At 45.9% G+C, this 20,048-nt stretch overlaps 1 protein-coding gene across 1 annotated transcript in view; it reads right to left on the reverse strand.

Moving 5' to 3' along the window:
- LOC143141937 (thyrotropin-releasing hormone-degrading ectoenzyme-like) overlaps positions 1–20,048 on the reverse strand; it is a 145,585-nt gene that overhangs the window by 17,393 nt on the left and 108,144 nt on the right. Inside the window, exons 10-13 of the mRNA XM_076302617.1 lie at positions 11,613–11,701; positions 9,303–9,436; positions 8,458–8,513; positions 591–738 (exon numbers count right to left, since the gene is read on the reverse strand). Of these exons, the coding sequence (XP_076158732.1) occupies positions 591–738; positions 8,458–8,513; positions 9,303–9,436; positions 11,613–11,701 (427 nt within the window). The remainder of the gene's footprint in view (positions 1–590; positions 739–8,457; positions 8,514–9,302; positions 9,437–11,612; positions 11,702–20,048) is intronic.

A 20,048-nucleotide genomic window follows, 5' to 3' on the forward strand; every position in this document is an offset into this window, starting at 1 on the left:
CCAACAGCATAGATGTAATAGCCTCTCCTCTGCTCTGCTCTGATTCTGTGAACTTTCCAGCTGGCTCTGTTATCTACTTAGGATGCTGAAAGCATTAACTAGCCAGGGGGCTGCATTCACGCTAACAAGGCAGAGCATCTACTGAATCTCTTTATGCACCATCGGAGAGAACAACAAAAGCTTTCAACATCTGTGCCCTCTCAATATTTTGGGTAGAACATTTTTGAACAATTTTGTGCAACAAGGTCTGCAACATTCCAACAGACACAACAGTGAGAGTTCTCCCTGATAGGAAGCTATGCTGCAAACAAGCTCTCATGATAACATCTTTATGTAAGCTGCTCCTATTCTTCCCCTACCAATCTTACCAAGATATATTGTACTGGATCACGACTGCAGCTACATCCTACAACAGGACTCAGACTCAGACAATTTAGGATACAATCAGGTGTACTGATTAATTACCTAATTATATATTGAGTGCTAAGCACCTTGGGGCAACCTGTAGCTGTAGCTACATCTCCCTAAGACCTGAGAGTTGTTGTGTCAGGAACCCCTGCGCTCGGCTCACGTGGGATACGTTCACCTACACTAAAGAGGCTGTAGTCCTCGGTGCGGTCCAGGAGCTTGTCCAGCTGGTAGAGGGCACGGCTGGCCGCGTGCCAGGGCAGAAACTCCTTCTCCTGGGGCAGGTAGCTGATGATCTGCAGGGGCACGTTCTGGGGCAGGAACCCGGCCCTGCGAGGGGCAGAAGAACAACATGCATGTCAATGGGAAGTGCTACACTGTACGCTCCTGGAGAGATTGACACTGTTTCAGACACTCCACAGAGGCGTGGGGGAGCAGTAGAGGCATCATTAAAACTGACGTCGCGGCCCCGGCCGTGGCACAACTGGCTGGGGCACCTGCATCGTACGGCTGCGACCCGGGTTCGATTTTGCCCCGTGGTCCTTTCCGGATCCCACCCAGACTCTCTCTCCCACTCGCTTCCTGTCATTCTCCATTGTCCTGTCATTAAATGCATAAAAAGGCCAAAGAAAATATACTTAAAAAAAAACAAAAACTGAGTCACGAGGCCCTGACACTCTGGATATCGTAACACCCCCAATTATCACCACTTTTGTTCAGAAATTCTAAAACAACAATGTTTTTTAACACTTCAAAATAACATTTGCTAAATGAACCTTACATTTTTCAGTGGCCTAGGTGTGTAGATTTGAACAAAATCTGGTTTGGTTCTTAACGGGAGCATTTACTGCCTGAAATATCCGATTTTGTTTACCACGCTCGGAGTTATAGTGCTGGCCTGATGGGTCACCTATTTACGCCGTTTCAACGGCACATAAACAGTTAGACCGAGAATTCTCGTCATGAAATTAAAATTCCACTGGAGCTCCAAGCGGTTGTGTACACGCAGCCTTACAACACTGTTTACAGCTCTTCGAGTCACTGTAAAATGTCATTTTTGGTACATAGCTAATTTAGATACACCTATGGTGTGGGTGGTTGCGTTTCTTTAGGAGTCCGCCGTCTTGGTTTGTATAGAAATTGAAATTAAGTGACACATACACGCAAGACGGCGAAAATACGGGACCGACGGTAATAGGGGGAGTTCCGACACAGTATAAGCATCCGCTAAATCCCACTAATTTTACATCAGGTTACTTATTTTACTTTACTTTACTTTACCTTACAAAGATTCAGTGACCATCTATTAACTGTCAAAAACATATAGAAATACTGTATACATTTATTTACAAAATTCAATCCTATTTGCATTCCACATGTAAGCAGTGTGAAGCAATTGTTTGCTGTCTTAGTGATGAGCACTGAAAACACAGTGTCAGCAAAGTCAAGCTCCACACACACACACACACACACACACACACACACACACACACACACACACACACACACACACACACACACACACACACACTCACACACAGAAACACACACACACACACACACACACACACTTTGTATTTCTAACCAGAAATCTAAGCCAATGAATATTACTACATTTAAATTTACCGGTAGTAGTTCTGCAGACATTTTATGTATTACATACAGTATTTCATTGACTGCATTGTCAGCGACAGCAACAACAAGATACTTTTTTAAAAACAGTGAGGCCTTACTACATTACAGCAAAGTACACTTTGAAAAGCAGCCCTGGTGCGCCCTATCTAATTACATTTCAGTAGTAAAATGTTGTGTTATTTTATTTTTCATGGAATTTGGTTTAGTGTTTTTTGCACTTCAGAGAGTACAATAAGGCATCCGCGTCCCCATTAAACTACATTATCACATTTCAAACAAGTACTTGCACTGCTTTAGTGATAACACCTCTGTTTCAAATTAAAAGACCGGAGAAGGGCTCTCTGCTACAGATGTAAGATAAGATGGGATGCGTCTGTGAAAAGAGCGTGGAGGGTGGGGGGATGGAGAAGGGGGTGGGGGTATAGTGGGTGGGTGCTTAGGTGGGAGGTTCTCCTCTACTTAAAAATACAGTCATATTCATTTTGCATAAATCCCCCCCCTTGGAAATAAGAATGGCTCCAGTACCACCCTGCAGGGTGGGGTGGAGGGGTGTGTGTGTGTGTGTGGGGGGGGGGGGGGGGGGGGGGGTAGGGCTTGGAGGTGTGCGTGGGGAGTATTTCAGAGCTTCTTTTCATTTTGTTCTGCTTCGGAGAGGGTGAAATGACCAACATGTCCTTGTGTGAATTGCCGTGTACCTGTATTGGTAAGCATTAGTCAGACTAGTTAGACCACTTTTTTTGTTCTCTTTGGAGAAGAGAGCATGGCTGTCATCGTCATTAGGCTCCTTCTACTTCAGAAAAGCTCATCTTCAGAAATGCCCATCATTACAGAGAGGATGGCACACAGCCTTTTCATAAGGCCGATGAGGAATATCCAATTTTTAACGCTTTTCCTTGACCTTTCCATCTTCCAACTCAAGCTAAACAAACAAAATACATCACTGCATTTACTGGGAACTGAATTGAATGTTTGTCATTTCAAGGGCATGATGAACATTCACATCAAGATGTAATTAGGCCCCAGCTGTGGTGCAACTGGCTGGGGCACCTGCACCGTACACCGGCGACCAGGGTTCGATTCCCGCCCCGTGGTCCTTTCCGGATCCCACCCCGGCTCTCTCTCCCATTCGCTTCCTGTCACTCTCCACTTTCACTATCATTAAAGGCATAAAAAGGCCAAAAAAATATACTTAAAAAAAAAAGAAGATGTAATTAACCACTTTTGGGATGTTTTATTTTCAGATGCAAATGGTTGATATTGTGTGTGTGTGTGTGTGGTGTGTGTGCATGTGTGTGTGTGTATGTGGGTGTGTGTCTGCATTAGTGGATCAGTGGAGGCCTTCCACTAAATCAAACCAAATCAGTTTTGGCAGTACCATGGCTATGTGTGTGCCATACTGTGCACTGTAGATCAGCAGTGAGACTTCAATTGAGAACATTCCCATGCAAGCTTTTGACCTTGCGTTTCAGCATGTCTCGCAAACCCCACTATCCATGCACCATGGCACGGCTACGTGTACCTCATTTGGAATGGAGCACGCCACCCAGATGTCCAGAATAGCAAAGTCTGTGCGTTTACTACAATGCTATCATGCTATCTCCATCCTTCCCTGCTGTGCGTTTGCTACAATGCTATCATGCTATCTCCATCCTTCCCTGCTGTGTCTCCATTCCGTCCGCGATTGAAGAGACAGTGCAGCAGGGCTGCCAGTTATCCAGCTGCCTCACTCGTTCTCCTCAAACATTTGCATTTGCATCCGCTGGTCACCCAGGCAACCCCAGCCGGGTCATGTGACTGGGGATGTCCTGCAGCTGCAATGTCCTGCAGGGTAATCTTATCCCTGCGTTTGGGCTGTTTGAATAATTCAGTCCTTTCAAAGCAAGGGGGTGGGCTTTCATTAAAAATAAAAGAATAGGCTATTAGCATATCTGTATTGGGCACTTACTTCTGTGTGTGTGTGTGTGCGTGTGTCTGTCTGTGTGTGTGTGTGTGTGTGTGTGTGTGTGTGTGTGTGTGTGTGTGTGTGTGTGTGTGTGTGTGTTTGTGTGTATGTGTGTGCGAACATGTGTGTGTTTGTGTCTGTGTTTACATGTGAGTAGCCACCTTGACCTCGTTATCTAAAGCCCCTATGGTGTGTGTTTGTGTGTGTGTGTTTATGGTGTGTGTTTGTTTGGATGTCTTCAAGTGTGTGTCTGGCCAGCTGTGATGAGAGTGCATTGAATGATGTATATGTGAGTTTGTATGTGTGTGTGTGTGTGTGTGTGTGTGTGTGTGTGTGTGAGAGAGAGTTAGTGTATGTGTGTGTGTGTGTGTGTGTGTGAGAGAGAGAGAGAGTTAGTGTGTGTGTGTGTGTGTGTGTGTGTGTGTGTGGTGTGTGTGTGTGTGTGTGTGTGTGTGTGTGTGTGTGTGTGAGAGAGAGAGAGAGAGAGAGTTAGTGTGTGTGTGTGTGTGTGTGTGTGTGTGTGTGTGTGTGTGTGTGTGTGTGTGGTGTGTGTGTGTGTGTGTGTGTGAGTTAGTGTATGTGTGTTTTTGTGTGTGTGTGTGTGTGTGTGAGAGAGAGAGAGAGAGGGTTAGTGTGTGTGTGTGTGTGTGTGTGTGTGTGTGTGTGTGTGTGTGTGTGTGTGTGTGTGTGTGTGTGTGTGTGTGCTGTCTTGCCAACTCAAACTTGTATACTGTGTGTTTGCGTGTGCCAACCTCAATTCCAACATGTGGAAAGATGTTCAGAGTGTGTGTGTGTGTGTGTGTGTGTACATTTGCATAAGTATGCATGCAGGTGTGCCTGTGTGTGGTTGCATTTGTTGTGGCCACCTAAAGCTTTTGAACATGTCTCAGGTTGTTGTAATGTGTACGCCATAGAAAGCGTATGTGTTTGCATAATGCATGGCATCACACACGGGTTGACATATTTAGAGCTTTCACAATGTTTGCTTGTGTGTGAGTCTGGTTTTACACACAAGCGTGTCTCTGGGAGACTTTGCCTCTGTGTGTGTGTGTGTGCATGTGTGCATATGTTCTGTGTGTGTGTGTGTGTGTGTGTGTGTGTGTGTGTGTGTGTGTGTGTGTGTGTGTATGTGTGCGTGCCTCTATGCATATGAATGTTATGATCAACGTTGGTTGTTAGCAGCTGTGCTCAGCAGTGAAGCATACAGTCAGATGGCCCAGAGTGCTCCTGGAGGAGTGTATGTGTGTGTGTGTGTGTGTGTGCGGCCAAGAGTGCTCCTGGAGGAGAGTATGTGTGTGTGTGTGTGTGTGTGTGTGTGTGTGTGTGTGTGTGTGTGTGTGTGTGTGTGTGTGTGTGTGTGTGTGTGGCCAAGAGTGCTCCTGGAGGAGTGCGGGTGGTGAGTAAGGAGTAGGAGCAAGAGCAGGAGCACTGTCAGGAGCAAAACTCCCTCGGAGACGGCAGCTCCCCTCACTAGCTCTGACAGACTCCGGCTAACTAAAACAATATACATTACCATCTTAATTATCTGTTAATTGTTTGGCCATTAGGGGAAGATTTGTGGAGCATTCCGGAAAGAACGGCTCCGCAGATTAATCTGTGTTGGAGCCAAACGGAGAGAGTTTTTCTCTTCTTTTCAGAATCGAAAGGTCTGTGCTGGAGTCACCCCTGTACTTGGATCCATGTGATGGATACATCTCGTACAGGCAGATTTGCCCAGATACAGATTTGACCTCCAATCCATTTCAGCATGACAAAGTGACCTTTACACATGCTGTCTGCATTACAAATGAATTGAATTCTCTTTGAGTAAACAATAGTTGCTGATGCAAACAACACCCAGTGTTTATTAAAAAAAAGAAATCTAGCATCTAGCAGGTCACAAGTCACGGATAACAACAGCGATCTAACTACAGAGAGGGACTCCAGTTGGAATCCGAGTTGCAGCATGGTAGGGCATGAGCTAAATACCCTATGTGCGTTGTTAAATACCCTGTGTGCGTTGTTAAATACCCTGTGTGCGTTGTTAAATAACCTGTGTGCGTTGTTGAATACCCTGTGTGCGCTGTTAAATACCCTGTGTGCGTTGTTAAATACCCTGTGTGCGTTGTTGAATACCCTGTGTGCGTTATTAAATACCCTGTGTGAGTTGTTAAATACCCTGTGTGCGTTGTTGAATACCCTGTGTGCGCCTTAAATACCCTGTGTGCATTGTGAAATACCTTGTGTGTGTTGTTAAATACCCTGTGTGCATTGTTAAATGCCCTGTGTGCATTGTTAAATACCTTGTGCACGTTGTTGAATACCCTGTGTGTGTTGTTAAATACCCTGTGTGCGTTGTTGAAGCATCCACAACATCCCAGCCTCCACTGACTTAACTTTTCCACGGAAATGGTCTGCTAAATGTAAATTAATATTTACAAACGATCTGAGCGCTCATGTTTACAGAGCTATCACATCGGCAGTGCTGACCCGGGCAGCAGGAGTCCAGTGGAGAGAACAGAGCGGAGGAGTGTGGAGAAGCCGGCGGATTAATAAACACTTGTTTTCATCAAGTGTGTCATCTTTTACGCTAAATTAGACCACGCCGCTGACAGTCAGGCAACATTGCACTGAGTGCAGCTATTCCACCATGACAGCCACAGCCTGTCTGCAATGCATTCCAGGAGGGAGGGCGGGAGTGGGGGGGTGGGGGGGGTGGAGTAGATCATTTCGACCAGCCAGACCCCAGGCATTTCACTGATCAACCCACGAGATTAACCCACATTAAGTCACATTTCCTGAATCTTCATCAGTGCCCAACTCTGTGAGTTAGATTTACAATCTAAGTTGTTTAGGAAACTTTTGAAAAAAAAAAAAACAACCACAGGTGATAGGTGTTTTGCCCTCACTCCTCAACTGAATTGATGTTGCTGTGCACCTAAAGGCAGGAGAAAGGCCTAGAGGAGAGGCTGACATTTAATACAATGAATGGATGACTCTTTCACATCCCCTTTCCACTGTAGCCCCATCCTAGCACCATAATGTAGGACATAGTGTGAGGATGGGTTATGAGGATGTGAAATAAATAACAGAAGGAGGAATAGAAAGACAATAAAAAGAAAGTAAAGAAAACAGAAACAGAAAGAAAGAAAAAAAGAGAGTGTGTGTGAGAGAGAGAGAGAGAGAGAGAATGAAAGAGTGTGTGTGTTTGAGTCTATGTGTGTGTGTGAGAGAGAGAAAGAGAGAATGAATGTGTGTGGGGCAGAGTTTTTTCTGGTCAAATAATGGTGCCGGTCAAAGTGACCGGCAGAGGTTTCGTTTTCCGGACATTTTGATGATGTGCCGGTCAAATATCCTATTATCGCTTCTTAATTAGTGAAGTTGAAGAAAACTGTGTAGCTTAAGAAAACTGTGTAGCTGTGTAGCTGTGTAGCTTAAAGAATGACATAATCAGGCTGTATAGAATGCAACATGTTCATTAGCCTAACTTAAACATGTCTAACAAGATCTATCCAGTATCTATGTTTTCATGGACAGCAAGAATCCACTTTGTTCGTTGTTTTAAAAAGGCTACGTTGTTTGTTGCTGCTACCCACGTTATCTCCAGTGGTTCAACTGTTTAACTTGCACAGATGCGCACACACAAGAATGAGCGCTCACACCACTACCCCCTAAGGCTATGCCTCTTTATTTGATAACAATAAATTAAGAAATATTCTGGGAAATGTTTACCGGTAGTTTCTTTTTCTTTCGGTCCGCGGTTCAATGATACCATTTGATTGTGCCGGAAATTATCCGCGGACCAGCAATCTCCTCGTCGTGGAGGCCCTTACCCTGCAGACCATAGACAGTGAAAGCATAGGCCTACTGTATGCTTTGGGTACAGAACACAGTTGCATGTCCAGTGTACCATGGGTGTGTCTACGCAGAGAATGACAGTGGCTTGGAGCGGCCGCACCCCCCGCAGCTCCACTTCCAACATCACTGATTCCGACAGATACGCTCGACACTTCTGCTTTTTTATCTGGTGGTGGTGGAGCTGACTGGACATCTGAGGCTTCAGACGTTACCAATTTATCATCATCCATCGCGTCTGGCCTCTGAAAAAACGTTTAAGGCTAGTCTGCCTAGTCCTGGCCATATTTTAACCGTCTCACTCATTTGTTCGTTGTTTAACATGGACGTTTTAAGCGTGCACTTCCTATTTGAAATGCAGCATAGGCTATGTGTGTTGTTTATTAACTTTCAAACGGTAGAGCCTGTACATTTAAAAACATAACCAGAGGACGTATTGCTTTAATATAGGCTTACATTTTAGGCTTATTCTCAAATTCAGATTGCTTAGGGGGACGGGATTATTTTCCATCGGACAATTTGACCAGAGAGATTTAATTTTGTCGGACATTTCATTTTTTTTCAGGTCAATGTCCGGTATTTATGTGGGACGCTCTGATAGAGGAGCGCCTTTGCCGGAGCCCGTGGACCTCACCCACCTGGCCAGGTTAAAGACGTCGTCAATGAGGCCAGCCCGGTTCCCAATGGAGATGATCTGCAGAGAGACAAGAGACGAGGGAGGGAGAGAGAGAGAGAGAGAGAGAGAGAGAGAGAGAGAGAGAGAGAGAGAGAGAGAGAGAGAGAGAGAGCTAGAGAGCCAGGAGGGAGAGTGTGCAAACCACAGCAGGACACAAAGCAGGAGGCAGGAGGAGAATTAGGCCATACAAATAATGGGCAGGGCTATGGCACTATTACATGGAGACAGAGGAAGATGGAGATCAACACACAAGAGACAAGTATGGAGGACGGAAGGGGAGTTAGACTAGAGGAGGTGAGGAACAGGCTGTGAGGGGAGGCCATGCAGGAGAACAGCCTCCTCTAAGATGAGTCAAAGAAGGGAGGAGAGGAAAAGAGGAGGAGAGGAGAGGAGAAGAGAGGAGTAGAGTGGTGGAGAGGAGAGGAGAGGAAAGGAAAGGAGAGGAGAGGAGAGGAAAGGAAATGAAAGGAAAGGAGAGGAGAGGAGAGGAGAGGAGCGGAGAGGAGCAGAGAGGAGAGGAGCGTAGAGGAGCGGAAAGGAGAGGAGGAGGGGAGAGGAGGAGAGGAGAGGAGAGAAGGAATTTCAGAGGTGATGTAAGGAGAGAATAGGTGAGGTGGAGAAGCGGAATGGAGAAGAAAGGAGAGGAGATGAAAATAGAGGAGAAGAGTGAAGCGAAACATGAGTCAAACGGAGGCCGAGAGGAAAGATGGATGGACGGAGGTTCATAGGTGATGAAGGGAGAGAGAAGGAGGAGTGGAGAGGAGAGGAGAGGAGGGGGGAGAAAGCGTGGAGAGACAAAGAGCCTACCGCGTGATTGTTCATGAGCTGCCCGATCAGCAGCCTCCAGTTGTGGAGGTCGTAGTTCACCCTGAAGTAGCCCATCTGATTGATGTTGCCAAGCAACCACGTCTCCTCGTCCATCTGGCCCACTTTGTGTGTCTCTGTGAAGGCGGGGAGAGACACAGGGACATTACAGGCATGTCAGATAGCTCATTACCCAGGTGAGTGTGTGTGTGTGTGCGTGTGTGTGTGTGTGTGTGTGTGTGTGTGTGTGTGTGTGTGTGTGTGTGAGATGGATCTCTAAAGGCTGCAGGACCCATTTTGCATAAACCTCATATCAGACCAGTCTACTTCTGTTCACATCAAGCAGGTGATATTCTGAAGCTTAGTGCAGTAAATCATCTCCACTGTGCTAAGCTGTGTGCATCCATTTTACACTTGCAGTCATGATCAGAAATATTGCTCACAATTCCTATTTCACGCATTATGTTGTGGCAGGGACATTATTTGGTCAAAAAGCCATATCAAATCAGAGAATGGAAATTGATTACATGGATAAAGGTACCTGATTACATTGTGATTTAAATGAGTACAACTTTATCTACAATGCCCTTTTCTAAGCTAACAAGCCTTTGTACGATTAAATTGTTGTTGTGTATATCGACTCCATAAAGTCCTTGCTGCAGGGTAGGTTGTTTTGCTTGTTTTGTGTATGATCATTACTTGTAAAGATCTACAAATGTGTTTAAAGGAAAGTGTGTAACCTGACATCTGCTAACCCACCTTCCATTGCTGCTATTTCAGCCATGTTGAACATCCCTTACAAGATGTATGTTCTCAGTGCTACCTATATCCCTAATGTTTGTGTGTGTGTGTGTTTGTGTGTTTGTGTGTGTGTGTGTGTGTGTATGTGTGTGTGTGTGTGTGTGTGTGTGTGTGTGTATGTGTGTGAGCAAAACACAATTTAACACAGTTTGAAACGGTGGCTGAGTGTTGAGAGGCAAGAAACCATAAGATCCAGAGATATATCCCCTGCTTTTCTCTTATGTACACACACACACACACACACACACACACACACACACACACACACACAAACACACACATCCCCCGGGCCTCTGCTTAAACACACTCAGCTCGCTTCCCCGTGCGTATCAGCTCTGGGAATCGCAACCTCCACTTCCTCCTCCTGTTGGAGAACTAATGGACCTGCTGAGCGGCGCTGGCTAAAGAAGGACGAAGCCCATTTGCAGCGCGCATCACAGAACAGAGGATGGGGAGAGAGAGAGACAGAGAGAGGGAGATAGAGAGCAAGAGACAGAGAGAGACAGAGAGAGAGAGAGAGAGAGAGAGAGAGAGAGAGCAAGAGACAGAGAGACAGAGAGAGAGAGAGAGAGAGAGAGAGAGAGAGAGAGACAGCACAGGCATCACCAACCACATTGTACGGATCATTGGCTTTTGAGCGTGTATGTGTGTGTGTGTTTGTGTGTGTGTGTGTGTTTCTGTCTGTGTGTGTGATGTGTGTGCAAGCGTGGGGCACATATTAAAATGGCCCTCGCGGCTTTCGGTGTCGGGTTTCCATGTTGTGTTTTTTTTTTTGGCTGCCTCTTCTCCAGTCGTCTGCGTCTGAGGTGTGTGTGTGTGTGTGTGTTTGTGTGTGTGTGGGGGGGGTGTATTGTTCCCATGACAGGACACAGAGTTAGCGGGAGAATGGAAATGTTAAATGGATTGAGGATGGAGCTTCTCTTTCTCTCTCTCTCAGCTCTCTTTCTCCACCTCTCCTCCGCTCTCTCCATCCTCCTCTGCAAGAAATTGAATTCGGGAGCTTTCTGGATGCCCGTCCAAACCAGTGACAGCCATATGCAGCCGCAAACACTCTGTCCAGTCCTGTCCCTACGTCACTGGGGGGGGGACCAGAATGGACCGTAATGAAATGAGAGCAAGACTCCTCACGACACTAGCAATCCCTCTCCACCTCATTTGAGCCAATCCCTTGACAGCGGAATTTAATTATGTCAGAGCTCCTGTTCTAGAATTCACATCATGCACATCATGCAGGCATCATGGAGCCAAGGAAAATGGGGCTGATTTCCTTACAAGAGGAACAAATGGGAGACAATATTTGTCTGGCTACACATCAAACGCTTTTGGACCACGGAGGCAAATAATGGCATCCTATATTAGGAGACCACAAAGTGCAGCTTATTTAGGTGGGATGTGGTGTGTGTGTGTGTGTGTGTGTGTGTGTGTGTGTGTGTGTGTGTGTGTGTGCGTGTGTGTGTGTATTGGGGGGGGGGGGGGGGGGTGCAAGCAAAAGAGATGATTAGACAAAGTTACCTGTTTTATTAGAGACCCAGATGATGGCTTCCGGGGATATGTGAGTGGAATTTCCCACAGCTAATGTTAAAGGGATGTGCCACTGGAAGCTGTGAGAGACATAGAAAGAGAGAGAGAGAGAGAGAGAGAGAGAGAGAGAGAGAGGAAGAAGGAGAGAGAGAGAGATGTGTGATTGAAGTTAGTTTGCATCAAATACCATTTAAAGTAAACCCACACTAACATTTTCTAAATTATCAAATATAATTTAAGATTACTTACTTATTTTAGATAACAGTTAAATGACTTTTCTTTTAATTACCATAATCCATTCAAAATGAATTTCTCTCAATTAAAAATTCTTCCAGTTTTCCACATTATGCTGCTTAACATTGACATGTGCGTCACTCCCATTACTGCACTGTATTTTCTAAATGAAAAGATCAGGGGAAAAGAACACTTATGGATAAAGTCAGGGCTGTAGTCTGGTCCCAGTCACAAGCGTTTGGCTGTGACATCTTAGCCATGACATAATTCAACTTTAAATGTTGCAAACAATTAAAAAGTGACTGTGGTCAGTATTCATCATGTAGGACCAAAATGTTTGCACATGAATTGAATGAAACAATTTCCAAAACAATTTCCAGACATCCAATGACATACCTTGAATTGACAGGCATCTAACTATTCTGCACCATCTCCATATTCTCATGAACTCTTTCTGAGCTAGACACAAAGCCTGGTTGTCTCCGCCCCTTACTGGGCAGGTGGGTGGTCAGACACCAAATGCTGCCTGACAGCCGTCACCCTGCTGCCCACCAGACAAATTAACGCCTGTCAAGAAAAGCCCTGGCACCCAGGTGCTCCACGCCTGCCGCCTGCCAGCTTGGATTACTGCAGGGAACCCGCAATGCATGCTGGGAGCAGGAAGCCCCCGCCGACTAAGAGGACGACCCACTGCTTGTTAATTAATGCTTTTATAGATATGAGGGAGATAAAAACTACAGGGAGGGAGTGGTGCAGAGTTTGAGATTTGAGAGAGGGGTGGGGGTGGGGGGTGCAGTGCAAACAGCAGTTTAACAACCACATATGGGTCCGTGGGGGGGGACCCCAATTTTATTCTGACAGGCAGTTATTTCTTGATCACACCCCCATATCTCTCTCTCTCTCTCTCTCTCTCTCTCTCTCTCTCTCTCTCTCTCTCTCTCTCTCTCTCTCTCTCTCTCTCTCTCTCTCTCTTTATCTCTCCTTCTCTCTCTCTCTCTCTCTCTCTCTCTCTCTCTTATACCCATTCCCTGTCACTCTCAACTGTCCAATCTGCATGAAGATAAAAAGACAAAAAAAAAAAAAAAAAAAACCCAGCTGTCTGTGAGCTCCCTGACCTGGTTCTTAATGATTTAATTGCATCAATTAACCGCTCTCCTGGATCTCTAGGGTCGATGCCTCAGCGGTTACAGTGCTCCCTGGCGCTGGGGGTGTGGAAAGGTATGCGGGGGAAACCAATCACAAAATACCACTGGGGGAAGACATCGATCCTGCTAGTGGGCTGGACGGGGAAAAAAATATTTCTCTGAGAGACCCTCCCTCGCTCCTGCACTATTGATGGACCAGGAGGGAGAGGGCAAAGACCTCGCTTTGAAAAAGCTAAAGAGAAGCCGATCAAAGACAACCTTGGGTCATTGTAAGCACATTAAGCTGACGTGGTGCCCCCTTACTGAGTTCCTTACGGAGGCAAATGGAAATGATGTGATCAGTAAAGTCATTAGCGAAGACAGATAGCTGGAAGGCAATACGTCTGCTACAAGACAACGATGGTGGAAACTGAATGCATAGTTTCAGCTACAGTAGGCTATTCCTTTAATCGATAACACTGGGCATATCGAAATTGAGGAACCAATAAACAAGCAAAAATACATGAATAAATAATCAAACACAAATAAAAAATGTAGAATATTGACAATCCAACATAAAGAAACAGGAAATATACTGCAAAAGTGATGTAGAAATTATTGTCATCGTGTCAAACATTTTATACATAAATGAATCTGAAAAAGACATGAGTATAGCTAGATACAACAACAACAACACAACAACAACAACAACAACAACAACAACAACAACAACAACAACAACACAACAACAAAAACAACAACACAACCGTACTGAGCCACATGTAGGCTCAGCTGTTGTCAGGGGACCTATCTAGGGCAGTGTGATCTCTCATCCCATGGAGCGTTTGAGAGAGAGAGAAAGAGAGCAAGCTCAAGACTGATGGAATGAGTTGAAATTACTGTACTCAGTAGATGGGCGGGAAAAGCACAGCTATTATCCCCAGCCGAGGACAGAGTGGCTTCGATTTATTAGACAGCATTGTAAGGTAGCGCTCGAAAGACTAATGAGGTGGCCTAAGTTAGGGCCAGAGTGGGGTACTGTGGCTCCAATGCTAATGAATTCATCAACATCCTGTCTGGGCATCACACTAAGGGTGTAAGGGGATACTGGAGTGAGGAGGCACTAATAAGGTGCTCTAAAATGCTGCATAATGTTTGCAGTGTCATGCCTTGCCATAGATGATGACTATGCCCTAATTAATGCCATAGACAATGATATGGTTAAAGAATATCTGATCAGAGACTGAAATGTACACAAAAATGTTCAACGAATTCAAGTTTTAATAAGCTGCTCTAAAATACTGCATAATATTTGCATTGCCATGCCATAGATAATGGCATAGTCAGTCCGTGAACTGAACAGAGATTAAAATAAACTAAAATATATCTACTAAAATATATCTACTTAAAGCATTTTTACTCAAAGTTTTGCCAAGGGCCCATTTGAATTGAGTGGTAATCTTTCAGAAAGGAGAATACAGTAGGTGGTATGGTAGTGGCATTCTTCAAGGTCTCGCTCACAGCACCAACACATCAAACTTTGAAAAAGTCCACTTTGTAATTGCTGAAGCTTCCCTGTCCACCCCCCTCCTGTCTGGCCTGCTGAGGCACCCCAAGCTTCACTAGGGGGAAATTACGTGCATGTCTCTCTTTTTTTTTCCCTGGTCAATAACCCCTCTAAATTCTCCCTCTGGCCCTGTCTCGACCTCACGCCCGTCTCGACCTCACGCCCGTCTCTCTGTCTTCTTCTCTTCTGTTCTCTTTTCTACTCGTATTTCTACTCATATTCTCCTTCCTCACTCTCTCTCTCTCCTCCCGCTACAAATCGATGTTCTATCTCTACTCTTGGACGCGGCCGCTGGTACCCCTTGCTCCCTCAATGGCTCCATCGATCATCTGGCTTCAGGGAGTGTTTCTGCCGCGGGTCCTCAGAGCAGGCCAGGACAGTGTTAGATGGTGTGTAATGAGGCATGCGAGGCTCGGGGCTGGAGGTGGGGGTGGGGGGGGTGGGGGGGGGGGGGTCAGAGACGGGTAGGACAGAAGTGTGTCTCTGGACGGCTTGTGCTGTCACGAGGTTCAATACCATCTTTCACTTTTAGGAGAAAAAAAGAGGAGACTTCTGCTTTTGACTCTGTGCTTTGATCTTTTTGTTAATCACATAAATCACAGAATGACCTAAACCTATTGGGGCATATTATGAAATTGTCCCTTATTTGGTGCTTTGTATATGTTTGGATATCTGGGTTGCCTACCAATGTATCAACATCAAAATAAAAAAATAAAATGCATGAAAAATGCATAATAATATTTTTGGCTTGTCAGACAGGGTTGAAAAGTATATTGTGATGCTTTATCCAAAGCATGACAAATGTTTTATTAAGACTTATTTGTGGGAAAGAGGGGTACAATTTTTTCTCTTTAAACACCTTTAAGCTCTAGTGTTTTCGGAATTGTTGCAGTAATGCAACTACAGTACCCACAACTTGAATGCTCAACATAACTTTCAACCTTTCATGAAGCCACTCAATTGAATATAAAATTGGTCATAAAATCTAGTAACTAAGTCATTCCAAACAACACCCATCCTAAAGATACAATACATAATCTAACCAGTAACTGCACATCTTACACATAAGGACACCTGTCCACACTCATACTTCAGAGGTAATAGTATTGTTATTATTTTTCCATTGGCCTCTGTGTCAGTCTTGCCTTGCAGTGTTTTCTCTTGTGACCAGGTCAGATAGCTGATGGTCATCCCTTATTTCTCTGCCTGTTGGGTCGCAGTCACCCGTGAAGCCATCAAGGTGTCAGAATCAAAATGGCCGCCGGCTCTGCCGCGACCTGGATCTGGCCTCGATCTGACATCATCTCCTACGAGACAGAATCTTGACTGAGCGAGTCGAGCGCTCCAGCTTCAAAGCCGCCCTCTCCGGCAGACACAAAGAGAGAGTTTGTCTGTCAGAGTGTCAGAGAGGCTGTGGGGGTGAACCCTACCTCGCCGTCTCTCTCTCTCTCCCCGCTGTGTGCGATATTAACACCCGTGGATGATATTAATCTCCCCAAATCACTTCAGACTTCAGTGTTGGCCAACGTTGGCTGGCGAAGACTACCTGACGCTGTGTAAAGTGTGCTTTAGCGGAGACAAGCAGCACGGAGAGCAGGAGAGGCGAGCACCTGAGGGAGCGTGATGTAATTAGCACTGGTAATTGTGCAACCCCGTTGATAGTCATGCATCTCCACAGGTGAGGGAGGGAAATCGATTAGCGCCTCCAACCGCTAATTTCATTTAGCTATTTACTTTTTGCATGAGTGGTGAGAAGCTTTCATTTCAGGAATTTTTTTTGGTCAGAAGAAAAAACAAACTGAAGAGGAACTGACACAAAAGGGGGAAAAAAAGGTGTGTGTTGTGTGCTGTGCGTGAAAGGTGCTATTGTTTTGCATCTAGACAAGACCACAGTCATTAGTGGTAGCCGTCTGTTAGCGCAGTACTGGAATAACAGTTTAAACATCCCCAGAAGCTTTGCCATCAGAGGGGGATTCGATGAGCTATTTATCTTTTTAATTGCACCCTTCTCGCTTTCCCCCGTTAAGATTACGCTGACACACAAACACATGCACACACACACAGACACACACACACATATACACACACGCACACACACACACGCACACACACACACACACACTGAGAGTAAAGTTTGGAGTTATTATTGTTCCTGACCTTCTTGTGATGAATAATAAATGGCTTCAATGGCATTACACGGTTATGAATTCTGCTCATGCTCAGTACAGCTTGACAGTTGCCAAGCAATCTTTAACCGTGTAAACGCTATGGAAATTAACAGCAGGCTCTTTTCTCTCTCTAAAAACTTTTTAAGACTTAAAGAAAAAAAAAAAAAAAAAACTTCAACCTCACAAGCATGAAGAGCTACCACCATAAAAGTTGATAAAGTGTTTCTTTCCACCACGATGCAGGAGCGGCTGATATATCCCACACGCACCCAAGTGATGGGTAGATGCACTCTACCTCTGGCGTTGATCTGCCTCGATCTGGCTGCGTTCTGAATTTCATTGTGGAAAAGTGCTGGAGTCGAGGCTTTACACGGCCCATTAATGCAGTGGGGCACTCTGAGCAGTACTGACGGTAGGGAGACAATAGGGTACTATGCAAGTAATATCACCTGGCTATTATACAGCCTACTCTATTCTGTTAGACAGCTCCTCTCAGCAATATATTACAGAGTGTGGACAAAAAGAAAATGCAGGCATAACAGAACTGAATAAATAACCTGCACCCCGCTCCCCCTCTCCCCTGTGTGTGTGTGTGTGTGTGTGTGTGTGTGTGTGTGTGTGTGTGTGTGAGCATAATGTCCATGTGTGTCTTTGTGCTTATGTGTACATGTGAATGTCTCAGTCAAAGAGAGTGTTTGGTTAGTAGCTGTTGGAGTTACGCTGCACACTCCACACATCGCTCACCCCACCACTTCCCCCTACCACTTCCTTCCCTCGCGTGTCTCTGGTCTGGCCCCAGCCCTGACTACTGCCCCACTGCTGCATGCTGTACCCCACTCCTCTCTGAGGCTCTGTAAGCCACTTTTCCCCCGGTAGCCTGGGAGTCTCCGCCAAGCCCCCCTGCACCGCCTCTCACTAGCGGGCAAATCCCTGCCTGATGCCCACCGCCTGTCTGGGACTCACTTAAAAGCCTCAGTTTAGCCCAGAAGGCTCTCTCTCTCCCTCCCTCCCTTTCTCTCTTTCTCTCCCACTCTCTCTCTCTCTCTCTCACACATTTACGCTCGCTCACTCTCTTTCGTTCTCGCTCTCTGGCTCACTCATATTTCATTTCTCTCTCTTACTCTCTCTCCCTCTCTTTTTCTCTCTCACACTCTCTCCCTCTCTTTTTCGCTCAGACACTCTACCCATCTCTCGTTCGGTCTCATTTACACTCTTTCACTCTATTTCCATCTCTCTGTCTGTCTCTCTTGCTCTCCCTCACTCATCTTTCACCTCTCTCTCTCTCTCTCTCATTTACTCTCTCACTCTTTGTTTCTCACACTCGTTCACAATCTCACCCTCTCTCTCTCTTTCTCTCTCATGTATGCTCTCTCACTCTCTTGCCCTCACTATTTTTCTTTATTTCTCTCTCTCTCTCTGCCCCCTCTCTCCCTCTTTCCCTCAGTCTCACTGTCTTGCTCCCTTTCTCTTTCCATCGCTCTCTCTCTCCCTCTCTCCCTGCTGCCCTGCTTTTATATCAATACCTTTAAAAGCAGCTTTCTTTAGAATGACCCCGTTAGAGTTTGTCTTCTCATAAACGGGGGGCTTTGCCCGCGAGGGAGACTAGCAGCGGCGCCGGCGGCGGCTTCTCTAGTAAGCCAGGACGAGGTGGTGTGGCGGCAGAAGCAGTGATGGGAGTGAGAAATGCCTCGCGAGCCTAAAGTGGGGAGAGTAATGTGAGAAGCCAGGGAGAGAGCGGTTGGCACTCCATGCCTGGCAAAAAGCCGACTGATATTCAACTGTTCAGACTCCAGGATGGGCCTGATCAGTGCAGCGAGAAGTGCATTCTGGCAGCTACCAGAGAGAAAAAAGGTCCATTATTATACCATTTTTATTCAACAAAATGATATAAGTTGTTACAACATCAGATGATACCTGGAATATCTTTGACATTGATTCCTTGCTTTCCTGTGTCTGCTAAATGATACATGTAAATGTACAGATTTTCAGACAGCCGTAGCAAATGTGTAGCTTAGTCATCTTGTACAGTGGAAGTGGGCCTGATTTTACAGTAAGTGTGTAGCTTAGTCATCTTGTACAGTGGAATTGGAAGTGGGCCTGATTTTACATTGACATTTACATTTAGTCATTCAGCAGATTCACCTGATTTGGTGAAAATGTGGTGCCATTGCTGATGGAGTCACTAATAATCCCTCCCTTCCCTCGCTCCCAACACACCCTGAATTGTCCTCGTGCGTTAATTACGCTCCCGCAGAAGAGGGGAGGAGCAGAATTAGAGAACAGGCGCCACTGCGGCAGCAGCAGCAAGTTCAGCAGAAAAACAATACCGCACGTGATACATTAACTAAATACACTGCTGCGCTGTATCTGCTATAGGGTTCTATCCGTTAAACCTAATAGAAAGAGATGCGCTCATTCTCACATTCCCCCTATCTTCCTCCTCACCCCCTCCTCCTCCTCCTCCTCCTCTTCCTTCCCTTCTTTCCAATCCATTCCATCCTTCCTTCCATTCCTGTAGCCATCCCAGCACTCCGTGGGGTATCTCATCTCGCCTCACCAACACTCGCGTAAACACGCACCGACAGGAGGGTGAGAGACAGACGAAGATCCATTAAGATGCCCGGTCGATTGCTGCAGCATTTCAACCACAAGCGTGGTCTGGCACCAAAAAAAAAGGGAGAGAGAGAGAGAGAGAGAAAGGAAAAAAAGAAATGCAAGGACCCCTGAATAATTCATGGAGCTTTAATGGGGGATTAAACTAATCTATCCACACGTGTCAAGCCTGCTCGAGCACACCTCTGTCATCCTTCACACTGCAGAGGTGGAGACCGCTGCCTGTCTGGCTCAGATCCGATACAGAACCGGTACTTCTGGGTCGGTACCAGTCAGAGGCTTCCAGTAGCAGACCCTTTTTTTTAAACTTTCAGTGCACCTCAGTCAACCTTCACCCATGCAGTAGTTGAGGCAGATAAAGGACTGGTCTGCATGCGGACCAGAACTTGGCTGGGCCTGGTGATACCGGACCAGTTCAGGGCAAGGTCAACTTGATTTTTACTGACATTATTCCCAACACGCCTCTGGCAACCCTCACCCACACAGCAGCTGAGGTTGATGAATTCAGCACAAGTTTGGCACAGATCTGGCAACCCTGGGCCAAAAGTGGGCAAAATGTGGGTCAGGTCACAACCGGAGTCAGTGGATCTGTGGATCTTCAGATATTCTCTTTTTCTTTTATCTTCAGCCCACCTCAGGCAACCTACAGCCACACAACAACTGAGGCTCACACAAATCAGTGGACTTCGTGGAGTGCATCTATTCTCTGGCATGATCGGTA

This window comes from Alosa pseudoharengus, unplaced genomic scaffold (genome assembly GCF_046254945.1).
Source record: "Alosa pseudoharengus isolate Yale_2024_CS ecotype anadromous, Long Island Sound unplaced genomic scaffold, YU_APseudo_1.1 YU_APseudo_1.1_scf_24, whole genome shotgun sequence".
NCBI classification, from domain to species: domain Eukaryota; kingdom Metazoa; phylum Chordata; class Actinopteri; order Clupeiformes; family Clupeidae; genus Alosa; species Alosa pseudoharengus.